The following is a 12,143-nucleotide window of genomic DNA, read 5'->3' as shown; positions in this document are numbered from 1 at the left end:
TTAAAACCCCCCGGGGAAGAGAGTCATAAATTTTAAAAAAAAAAAAAAAAAAAAAAAAAAAAAAAGGAGGAGAAAAGTGCTAAAGCAGCCCTTTGCCTCCCAACAAGCCAGAGATGGCTGCCCAATTAGTCCGGCGGCGTTCGGATCCTCCTTTCAGGCCCTGTGGCCCTTTGAGGACACAATAAGGCTCCAATGATAACCTGGCAACCTAGGTAGAAACTCAGCCAAGTGCGAGCGTTTGAAGCTGCAGCTTGGCTGCCATCGTGGCGGCGAAAAGAAAGAATTCAGGCACCATGTCATCCAGTACAAAGGATAAAAACAGATTCAACCGGAAATTCAATGTGGCACCACATATGGGATACATGAGTGCGGTTATACAACAGGCCACATATTTTTTTTTGAACAGTCTCCTGCATGTGATGCCGAGGACATGTGTAACCATCATAACGTCTCTAAGAATCTGTATTTAATTTGAGCTGGGGTGGTGGCAGGGATTGGAGATCTGAAGCCGCCACAGGTTTGTGGCAGATGGCTCTGTGTCAGCTATGACAAGCAGCCAGGCTCGGCTTCCTCTGCAGATTTTCTTTTCTCTCTGATCAGGTAAATATGGGCACACTCTGGAAACTTCCACAATTCCGCCTGAGGCTGCAAGTTTGTGACTTAGCCCCATCTGTCACAAATCTTCCCTCGGTTCTGCTGCGAGCAGGGACCTGAATTTGCCGCCGAGCGCTGCCCAAGAGAAGCCGTCCGTCTCGCCCTACGAAGAAGTAAGAGGAGAGAAGCGCGCGAAGCCGCCTGAGATGCCGGCACGCGCGAGGGACCTCGCTCGCGCGGGAAGGAGCGCAGCCAAAACACTCCGCGACGGCTTCAGGACGGAGAATGCTTCTGCAGCGTTATTTGGAAACGGGGTGAATTCGGCGTTTATTTATTTATTTATTTATTTATTAAGATAGGTAAGCCGGTTGGCAGCCCCAGGGTGTTTGCTCCTGGGTGAGCACCGTCAAAGGTCCGTCTGCTTTACAGGTGGTCTCGGTGGACACGCCAAGGACTGAACACCCATGGGGAACGACCTGCCCCGCTCACCCTCAGACACGGCGGAACCGAGAACCGGCAGGAGCGAGGGCGTAATTCTCCTGCTTGGCCATCATCGGGCTGGCTTCTGGGCCTTATTTTAGAATAACCTTGGAGAGAATAAATTAAACTCTTTTTTTTTGGGGGGTGATAACTCTGCGAAGCGCTGGGCATTCATTTTTTCAAGGAATTCAATCAACACTTCCTAAATACGCAGAGAGAAAATCATCAAGAGAAGCAAAGTTTTCACATAAAGCAAGATCTCCCCATGAAGAACAAGCACAATAATAAGGTGTCAGTACCAGTACAATATTCTTGACGATAAAATAAACTTTTTCTGTCTCTTGTGTTCTAAGATCGGAGCTGAAGTAATTAGTATCTACTCTGCCATCATTAGACTTCAGAGTTAACCTCTAGAGCCTAATGAGGACCGTTCATCCATTCAGACCTGTTCCGGGACAGCTGGAGTTCAAGCAGACACTACTAATTTGGCATACATTTTATGCACTTTTTAAAAAGTTACCTTAACAAAATGAAAAATTAGAGACTATTATTCAGCACAAAACCTGAGATTTGGCAGGCAAGACAGCAGAGTGATTTACAGGGCTAATTTGTATGGGGTCAGTTTTGGAACTCCACGCTCCTTTGGAAACCACCATCAGAAGACAGCACTGGTTTCCACGACGTGGGCACACTGCGAGGCCCTAGTCAGAGATATATAATGCTCCCCAGTAGAGTAACAGTATTTCCCTGAACAAACTGGTCCGGTTCTGCAGTTTCTTCTATCGGTCTGTTAAAACTCGTTTCATTCTTTCTGTCTTTAAACAAAAATGACTTTAAACAGCAAACGTTGGATGCGAATCTATGCAAGATACACTGGCGGGTACCTTGGATAGGATGGTCCAGAACACACTGACCAACTACATTAGGAAAACAGTTCCAGGTTTTCTTTCTCAAGGTAATTTGAACACACTTTTTTTTAAAAAAAAAAAAAGTTTTCACACTTTTTGCAACTTTTCTTTCCAAGTCCATCATATTTCCTTTGACCCATTTTTCCGTCTACCATTTTGCAGCAGCTGCGGTTCATCTGCCAGTTCTCATTTGCTTTCTGAAACTAAATCGGAAGCTGCCTAACATTGTTATAATAAAAAGTTCAAAGTCCTGGTGTTTATGCTGAAAGATGCGCACGTAACTGCTCTCTTAACGAACGCTCTCTTCCTGCTCTACAGGCACAGCCAACTGCTACGAGCTAGAGACCAACATCTTCAGAGAGGTGAAATCTCCTAGATATGTTCTCGAAAGGCTGAGGGACGTGGGGCGTTTTAGTCTGGAGAAAAGAGACTGAGGGGGGATCTTATCAATGCTTATAAACACTTCAAGGGAGGGTGCCAGGGGGGTGGGAACAGTCTGTTTCCAGTGGTGCCCAGTGACAGGACAAGAGGGAACAGGCACAAACTTGACCATAGGCAGTTCCATCTCACCCTGAGGAGGGCCTTCTCTGCTGTGAGGGCGGCAGAGCAGTGGCACAGGCTGCCCAGAGAGGTGGGGGAGTCTCCCCCTCTGGAGCCATCCCAAACCCGCCTGGACGCCGTCCTGTGCCACTGCTGGAGGTGCCCCTACTCTGGCAGGGGGTGGCACTGGGGGAGCTCCAGAGGGCCCTTCCAACCCCCACCAGTCTGGGATTCTGGGATTCTGTACCTCAGAGAGACAAGAGCAAGGCAAGCCCTGGGAGAAGTTCGGATGCAGGACACATACATACATATATGTATATCTGTACTTATATGTCTATATACGTCTATAAATGCGTGGCTGGATCCCAGAATGACCTAGCAGGCAAGTTCAACAGCATACCTGCTAGCTCATTTTTTCCACGGTGAGGATCCACGTTAGCTAGCAGACCTCACTCTACCACAGCTGCTTCCAGATCTACACGCTGCTTGAACACCTAAGGTTGACCCAAAATGCTTAAATTGTATCCCACAATCCAGCAGACCTTCTCACCTGTGCAAACTTCCCAAGCTAGCTGGATTTCACCTATATCGGCCGTACATATGGGAATGAAACATGTCAAGACTTCAGTCTAACCTGGATGCGACTCTGAGCAACTTAATCCAACTTTGAAGTTTGATCCTACTTCGAAGCTGGCCCTGCTTTGAGCAAAGGCCAACCAGATGACTTCCAGAGGTACCTTCCTTAATTACTCTATGACTCTATCTTCTAAATAAGTAACCAAAGTTTTCTTTCACATAAGAAATTCTTACGTTATACACGTTTTCCTTAGGATCCCATGCCTAAGCACTGACACAGAGATGGGACACTACAGACACACCATGCTGCGCTCCAGAGTTCCCAGGCTGCTATAACTTTCCCATACAAGCTCTGAGAAGCAGATCCAGACCATCGCTGAAACCATTTTAAATTCCGCTCACTGGAAACCACGCATCTCAAGAGGCAAATCCAAGTTTCCCACTCGTGCTTCCAACCTCCTACTACCCCGCACCTAACGCTGACCAGGTCGAAGCACAAATTCAATACAATGCCTTCTTCAAACATGTTCTGCTGTTGAATGGAAAGCCAGCAGGATGGATGGAAACATTGGTACTGTTTGCGTACCCTATAAAGCTCTAAATTAACTTCATCAGCTCAGGACAAAAGATCTGGAGAAGACTGTAAGCAAACATCTGCTCAATATACATTCACCATTAAAAAGTAAACGGTATGGTTGGCTCCGTAAGGAACAGGTTGAAAATTATCAGAGTACAACACATCGCATAAACTGGTGGCGTGGCCTAGAATACTCTGTAAAGCAATGATCGCACCAGCGGAAAAACAGCTCTCAAGCGTCAAAATGGCTTGAATGATGGGAGAGAAGAGTATAAACACAGAATAACGTTCACAAGGAGAGACTGAAAAGACCGGGATACTCTACGTGTGTGACCAATGTTTATAAAATAATGAATGGTAGGAAAAAAGATGGATGGGGAGCTTCTGCTTTTCCAGGCAAACAACTCCAGAACAAGACACTCAATGCAACTGAAGGTGGGGAAACCCTGCGCCAACTGAAGGAAACGCTTTTAACGCCGTCTGTAAACATACGATGAACTGCTTTGCTATAGGAGGCCATGAAAGACAACACCAGGGGTTTCCAAGGGCCTGAATGTCAAATGGAGAACTATTATCCTCATGACAATACTTAATACTGCAAGAAGATGATGGAAGATGATAAAATTTTCAAGTCCAGGGTTAGGCCCAATCTCTAAAAGACCAAGAAAAGACTTTTAATATCCTGTTTCTACCTGTGTCAGCCTTCTCCCAAATATCTGATGCTCACCACTACGGTATTAAACGCATGGTGTGCTCGTCCCGAGTGGCAGTCAGCATCCTTACGGAAAAACAAATTTTTGGTGAAGTTTTGCTGGGCAGCGGGTAAGGATAACGGCAGAGGCATCATCCCTGACTCTTACATGGCGTATACAAGAACTAGGAACGACTCCTGCTCCTTGCAACAGGGCTGAATGGCTGATGGGACATCTAGCATGGGGCTCCCCTACATCCTCATGTCTCCAGCGCCCCGTATTCTTAGGCTGAGAAATCCTCCTGCTGCTTTCTTAGCTGTGCCTAAATATTAAAGCTGGAGCAGAAGCGTTTTTCCCTTCTACATGTCTACCTGAAATACCAAAGATACTGCTTTGCCTCAAATCACAGCAAAAAAAGAGGAGGAACAAAGAAAAAAGAAAGTTTTGTTCGAACTGCCCTACACAGCCAAATCCTGAGACTGGAAACAATTCAGATGTCTACGGTCTAACTGGGATCTTAATTTGATTTTACAGCAGTTTAATCCCTTTGAATTCAGCAGGCTTCCTTCTACAGTGGTGTAAGAAAGAAAAAAAAAAAATCACGCCATGTGTCTTTTCATAGGCAGGTGAGCTTCTGTAGTGTGATGGAAATGAGAAGATGAATGTCAGAAAGTGGGCCAAATTCTTTTCTCCGTTAAACAAGCACGAGTGAGAGTAGGATTTTTTTTTTTTCTGTAGGAACTGAAGCTGACAGCATGTCAACCAGCACTCATTCAGCTGGGAGGGCTGGGAGAGATTATTTAAAGTTGTCAGCTCCTTCCATGCCTGGCTTTTGGCAACTCTTCTTGTCCCTTTCCACTGTATACTCTTTATACATGCTGTTTTAAATTAAGAAACTGAAGTGAGGGAACTGAAAGGTAAACTTTAAGAAAATAATGCAGAAACAAATGCTTTTTCCTATTTATATATATATATATATATATTTAATTTTAAATCTGTTAGATAGGGAGCTTGCAAACGGTCACAGGTCCTATGGTGTACTCCGACGGATGCCCCGTTGTTGGTGCTCACTTCATTCTGGCTTTTACTTTGGCAAGCTCAAACACCCAGAACCAGAGAGCAATGTTTGATTCCGTAAAACGGGAACACAACAAATAATCGATAAAAAATGAGGTTTGTCTTTCCACTCATCTCAATCTTGTGGCAATAACTGTCTGGAAGGGAATGTCGAAATGCAAACGATCCTTGGGCACTGTGAGAATACTCAGGGGGAGCGATACATCATTTGGAAAGGTTTCCATAGGTGCTTACACTACGGACACTTTAAAAAAGTCTGCCAGCATGAATCTGCTCTGTCGAGTGACGCTATCGCAGCGTAACGTCTCGGTCTGTGCATTTTCACGGGGATATTCGCTGCCTCCCGCTCCCTAACCTGACCGCCCTGCTGCCGGGTCTCCCCTTTTCGCCCCTAACTTTGTCAGCGCAAGCGCTGAGGACAACTGAAGGAATAAACCGCCTGCTTAATTAGACCGCCGTCTAATTATTATGGACATCCTTCGTCATAAAACCCCAACAATGCGTCAAAGGATAAGCCAAGGTACTTCTGATGATGATGACTTCCCGATCTACGAAGCGTAATCCCCAACCAGCAGAGAAAAGCACTGTTTGCTTTTAAAGCATTTTTACTTTCAAGACTTCGCAGTTACTTTACGAACTTCAGGCAGGGAGCGTGGCAGGAAGGTTTCCGAAAGAAAAACCGCTCGTTAGTATGCCTGACTGTGCCGGGGTCCCTTCTCCAGCCTACTATATTATACATAATATTATACCGATCTCAGAAAAGTGAAAACGCAGTGGAAGTGCTGCGTAACCGTCACAATTTCCCTCTCTCCGGCTCCCTAAAAAGCAGCATCGTTCCAACTGCAGTTACGTCAACAGCACACAGATCCACGTTCGCGCTCTTCTGGGAGGCTTTGGGGATAGTTTCACTGTGAAAGGAAGACTCGGCGTACGTGGGTGTGGGTACAAAAAGACAACTCTAAGTATTCTCCGAGCTGATCCAAAGCCTATTAAAGACAACAGGGATCTTTCCTCTGGTGCTCACAGGTTCGGGATTAGGCTCTGCTTTACTCATTTTAAAGCGATTCCCCATCCAGCTCAGTTGTTACCTGTTGCAGACAGTGAGAAGGTCGGGACGGGGCTGCGCTGTTAATACTGCCCATGTATGAGGTGTAGGAGAAACACCTTCAGCGTCACCCTGCGAATCATCCCAAGGGATTTTTTTTTAATAAAAGAAGATTAGTATTTTCCTTACGGGGCTCGTGCGAACCTTTTAAACCCGTATTATTTTATATCAGTATTCGCTCTTGCGTTATTCCCATTTTTAGTGGGTCTTGGCTCTGTTTAGTAGACGGGGATCCACCCGGAGTGAGAAGATCCACGTGAACACAACCATGAGCTGAGCTTGAAGCATTGGGAAATGTCAAGGTAAACGTTTAAGGACTGTTTTCCCTTTGAAGACACCATGTATAACCGTACGATACTATTGACTCAAGAAGTAACGCTGAACACTGGAAGTGTTCAGTCAGCATTTTAAACTATTATGAGCTACCTTCTGAACCATCGCCAAGTTAATAGACAATGAAAGATAATGAGCTTGAAATTGGGTGTTAAATTGCATTTTTGGTTCTCTCCTTTTTTTTTTTTTTTCCTTCCCCCCCCACCCCCACCCCCGAAACTTAACTGTTTCCTGCATACACGACATCATCTTTGATGTGTCATTATCCAAATGTCTATTTTTAGGTCACAAAAAAAAAAAAAAAGAGTCAGGCGTGGGCTAAGCCCTCGGCTCCTCCCGCTCCACGTGTGCGGGAAAAGGGGGTAGAGAGGCAGACGACACACAGCAAGACCAAACACGTCCCGGTCCCCAGAGGGAGGAAGGTGGAGAGATGAGGTTAGGTCTGCCGGCAGCGTGAGCCTCCAAATTAAGAAGGCGATTACTTGACTTGCTCATTAACGGCGTGCCTGGACGGAGGCAGCCAGGGAACGTTAAAAAAGACCACATTTTGCACGGGTAACATGAGTATTTCTATACGTTCCCAAGCTTTTAAGGATTTTTTTCAGCTGAATTCAGGTTTTTATACAACCTGGAAGACCTTTGGCGGGCAGGGGTAACGCGCATCCAACCTGCCCACGGCACAGCCGGCGCTGTAAAAGTCGGAAAACGCTCCAAGTCTACACGTCAGCGTGCAGAAAACAGCAGTTCTTTTCCTAAAAGCAGTATCGTGTAATAATAGCTCTTCACTGGAATGATTTAAAATTCAGCGCTTCATCTACAATCGCGTAATTAATTAAAAAAAAAAGAAAAAAATAAGAAAAAATTGCGACTCCTAGCAGTATAAATACACCCCTTAAAAAAGTGGAAGTCAGTTCAGCATTGAACACTCGATCCAAACTCGAAGGGAGGGTCTGCCACTGAAACTGGGCTTTCTCTACAGAAATAACGGCAAAGAATAGGACGTGATAAATAGCAGTGAATTATGCTTCCGATAAACTTTTTCTATGTTCGACATACCTTAAAAAGCAAAGGGTTAAAATAATCATTACTGCAAAACCAATTCAAATAATTCCAAAAGGCAGAGAAATCTTACCTGATACCTGTCATCTGCATTTTTTTAAGGACCGAAGATTAAATTAGGATAGGAAGGTAGGCTTATCCTCATTAGTATAATTGTAGGATCTTTCTTTTATTTTCCTTTTAAACTAATGAGTTGCATTAATCCAGGTTCATTTTTATAAGCCTCTTGGGTCCAAATGTAAAGGACAGTCATTTTAGAAAACAATAAATTAAAAAAAAGCATGTAGCATGCATTAAGTGCACGTATTTCATAAGACCTAGGTTAATACAACTGGCATCCAGTTTAATTAATCCTTGTTAGTGTAACGACTAATATCCCTCCCTAGCATGTTTCCTTTAAACATTAGTATGTTAATTAAATGTTGTTTTTTTAAGGGTTTTTTTCCTTTGTACTTCAATATGGCATTATATCATGTAAAACTATTCCGAACAACTACCTTATAGAGATGTTTCCTTACAATATCTGGTCTCTTGCAGAAATTCTGAAGCCTTTTAAAAAGCTGTTCAGGTGTAGAATACAGATATTCAGCTGCAGGAAAAACAGATACATTTTTAATGAAACAAAAACCTCAAAGCACACACTCGATATTAGTCACTTTACTAATTAAAAATGCATATTGCTCTGTGCCGCCTCGTGTTTTACATTATTTAAGCATGATTTTATAAGGTTACCTCAGCTCACAAGGATGTTTAATGCTAAATAAGACTGTGTAGTTGTGCTGTTTAGACATCTCCTTTGGGTGATTAAAATACATTATTCTAATGTAACACAATGCATATGTGATACATTTAGTGATGAGATTTTTCAAAGAACTGGTACTACATTAGTGTGTATCCTGTACCGCAGTTGCATACTATTAAGTATTAAATTGTTTAAATAATTTGGTGTGATTTTCAGGCCTCGTTTTTTTTTTTTTCTCCTTTTTTTTTTTTCTGTGTATCAGAAAAAAATCTGCAAACCATTGCAGCATCACTGACCTTTTAACAAAAATCTATCATTATGGGTTGTGTATGCTAACAATGAAGAATGCTATTTCAAAACTTGCTTTTGTGTTATCTTAAAAGAACAGATGGCAAATATAAACTTCGTCTAATGTATTAAAACACATAAAATTTTCCTTAACACTAACATGTCGGCTTGCCAAATAAACAATTGCTTTTGCTCAAGTTTATTCTCGGAACTTTGTACTTTAGCACGAAGCACGTTATTACGTTTCAGCAACAAGAATGTGCAGCAAAAGCAGCTACCTGGAAATATCTCGGGGTACACCAAGGCTTTGGGACACAGCGGATAACAGCCGCAATGCACAGCTTCCACCCTGAAGAAATAATAAATACACAAAAACAGACGTTAGCGAGCCAAAAAAACTTATTTTGCTGGAAGAACGTTGAGGTTGACTACGTATAGCAAGAGCGAAACATTTTTTTTTTTTTCTTCGGCTGCATAATCCTCCTAAATGCCAAAGTTGCTCTTTTTCAAGAAAATTTTATTGATCATATGAATTACATAGAACAGAACAGCGAGCATATGTTTTGTTCGCTGAATAAATCAAAGCGCAGCTCTGCATTTTTTTGTTTTTTAAATACTGTTTAACACATTTTATAATCAGCAGACAGACACATGTAACAACATGGTGAAGTATGGACGGCTTTTCTTAATAACGCTGCGGAAAAAACGAGGGCATCCGCGCGCGCCTTTGGCTATCCGGATCCGTACGGATGCGCTCAATCGGCATTACCTGGCAGAACAGATATTCTCCTTCGGCTTTAAGACTCCAAAGGTTACAGTTAAATATAGCCTAGGAACAACTTGCAGCATGCTTCAGGCTGGGATATTTTAGCTTATGCACACTCTTCAGATAATTTCCTTTATTTTTCAGGACATAAAGGGTTGCATTTCTTAATAACTACTGAGGAGATTCCTTTGCCAAAGTGTGCGATGCTTTGTACTTGGGGTTTTCTTTTTTCAAGGAACAATTTACATATCTCCTGTAACATCAAACCCAAATATTTTATAATTGCGACACAGTGGCGCAAAGTTTCCCAGTAGCGAATCTGCAGAAAAGCTCTCCTCTTCGTGTTTGCGTTTTAACAACTGAATGGATTAAGGCAGCAAGTTTTCACTTTTTGGGTTGTGTTTTTTTTTCTTTTTGCATAATGACCATTGATCTGACATAACGTCCCTCCAAAGATACAACTGTAATTTCTGTTGGCCAGAAATTACACAGTGAAATTCAAAACACTTCTTAAAATATGTTTATTTTATGAGAGTCTTTGAATTTCCTCCAACATGTTGACCATACGAGAGCTTTATTTTTAACTTCAGTTTCCCTCAGTCCCCAGAAAAAAATATCTGAAATCCTGTCAACGTTCACCTTTTCTATTTTCAGTGACAATCCAAAGGGCTTTCACTCCCTTCATGTGCATATCGGGTTTGGTACGTTATTACAGGCACCCAGAAGGAACTGTGTTTCCTTTAGATCTACTCATTTTTAAACAGGGGGAAAAAAAAAATAAAATAAAGAATAACATATTCAGCTTTCATGCTAGAAAACTATGCATATCCACAAACCCCAAAGATACACATTTCTCTGCACATGCTTTTGCTAAGCAATGATTGCTAGGTTTTTTTTCATAAACTTTTAAAATTTGTAATTTATGGTGTTTTTTTTAAATAACATATGCACTTCAGATTGCATTTTAAACATTAACAACAATTTCAAAGTGTACATCGTCTAGCACTATATTTTTTACCAAAGGGAAATGTTTCTGATGTGTGATTTAATTGATGATTTCAGTTCTTAAATATTGTGTCATATGTCAAAGCAAATAGATTTTTAAAGTTTTCTTTAATCTAGGAGGAAAAAAAAAAAAAAAAGAGTGAAACTGTGGACATTTCAGTAATAGCTCAGATCACTAAGTTATGTTAAAATATTTGCTTTTTAATCATATCGTCTGCATGGGGAAAAAAAAAAAAAGGAGAACAGCTCCCTAAAACAAAACTGCAGGCCAAGATGCAATCTGAGTCATCATCTGAGTATGCGATTTCCCCTTACAAAAAACCTCTATCGGGATCATGAATTAGTAAAATCCGACTTTAATGCCTCCGCAATTTGCCGGCTACAAGTTAAAATTTGGCATTCTTGCATTTGCAAACGATCTTATTTGCATACTCGTTTTCTACCTTTCCGCACCGAAGCGGACGGGCATTTTCTGACCGGTCCCTCCCGCGGCCCCATGTCCTGCTGCAGACCCGACACCCTGCAGCCGCCCAGCCCTACAGCCCCAACGGGACCCCGCAAAGCATCCCTGGCACGGACGCGGGCTCCAGCCCGCAGACGGACCCGGGAGCTGCGCGACTTCCACCCGTTTCTGCCCTTTTGCCGGAAAAGTATCATATCATAACAAAAATACAATTATTTTCATTTCAATCCTTAAGCGCTGGTAGTTAAATAATAAATAGAGTTCCGATTGATCTATTGTTAAAATGGCTAGTAAATGACCTTTTTATTCCAATTAACAAATCATCTGCTAAATCTATGAATCTTAATATTCAGATCTATTCACTTCAATTCATACAATTTATCTGCAAATAGTTGTTGGGCTTTTGATTCTAAATATAATTAGCTGATAATTTTGCTTGGCTGAATTACTTTTCTGGAGGGCCTGCTAAGGCTCTCAGTCGCATTATCTAGCAATAATGAATCTGATAGGTGAAATTTTTTACTGTAATGAGGATGAGACACAGTTGTGACACCTGAGTCTAGTAATAACAGAAGACTGCTAATTATCGACAGCACTTTTTTGTGTGATGCACAGAGAAAAAAAAAATCCCTCATTATTAAAAAATAAAAAGTTACAATTATAAGTGACACCGGAGGAGAGTAAATAAAATGGAGTGATTAAAACATTGCTGCTTTAAGGGTGTTTTTAATTAAGTGGAAATGCTAATGTTGTCATACTTAGCAGATGGGATTAAAATTAGTTATTGTAAGTAACTCATATTTTATGTTATGGTTTCCACAGCATGTCTACAAGATCTAAGAAAGTGATACATTCCATAAGACATTTAAAAAATGAAATTCTCATAGTCTTAACAGCTCATAATAATGAACATCATGAATAAACTATTGAAAAAAAAT

At 41.9% G+C, this 12,143-nt stretch overlaps 1 protein-coding gene across 1 annotated transcript in view; it reads right to left on the bottom strand.

Moving 5' to 3' along the window:
* Nucleotides 1-70: 70 nt before the first annotated feature.
* Nucleotides 71-12,143, bottom strand: part of GTDC1 (glycosyltransferase-like domain containing 1) — a 133,791-nt gene continuing 121,718 nt past the window's right edge. Inside the window, exons 8-10 of the mRNA XM_009891699.1 lie at nucleotides 9,250-9,320; nucleotides 8,439-8,530; nucleotides 71-757 (exon numbers count right to left, since the gene is read on the bottom strand). Of these exons, the coding sequence (XP_009890001.1) occupies nucleotides 8,456-8,530; nucleotides 9,250-9,320 (146 nt within the window). The 3' untranslated portion in view covers nucleotides 71-757; nucleotides 8,439-8,455. The remainder of the gene's footprint in view (nucleotides 758-8,438; nucleotides 8,531-9,249; nucleotides 9,321-12,143) is intronic.

The sequence above is a fragment of the Charadrius vociferus genome, unplaced genomic scaffold (assembly GCF_000708025.1).
Source record: "Charadrius vociferus isolate BGI_N301 unplaced genomic scaffold, ASM70802v2 scaffold109, whole genome shotgun sequence".
NCBI classification, from domain to species: Eukaryota; Metazoa; Chordata; class Aves; order Charadriiformes; family Charadriidae; genus Charadrius; species Charadrius vociferus.
This window is presented reverse-complemented; position numbering and strand designations above follow the sequence as displayed.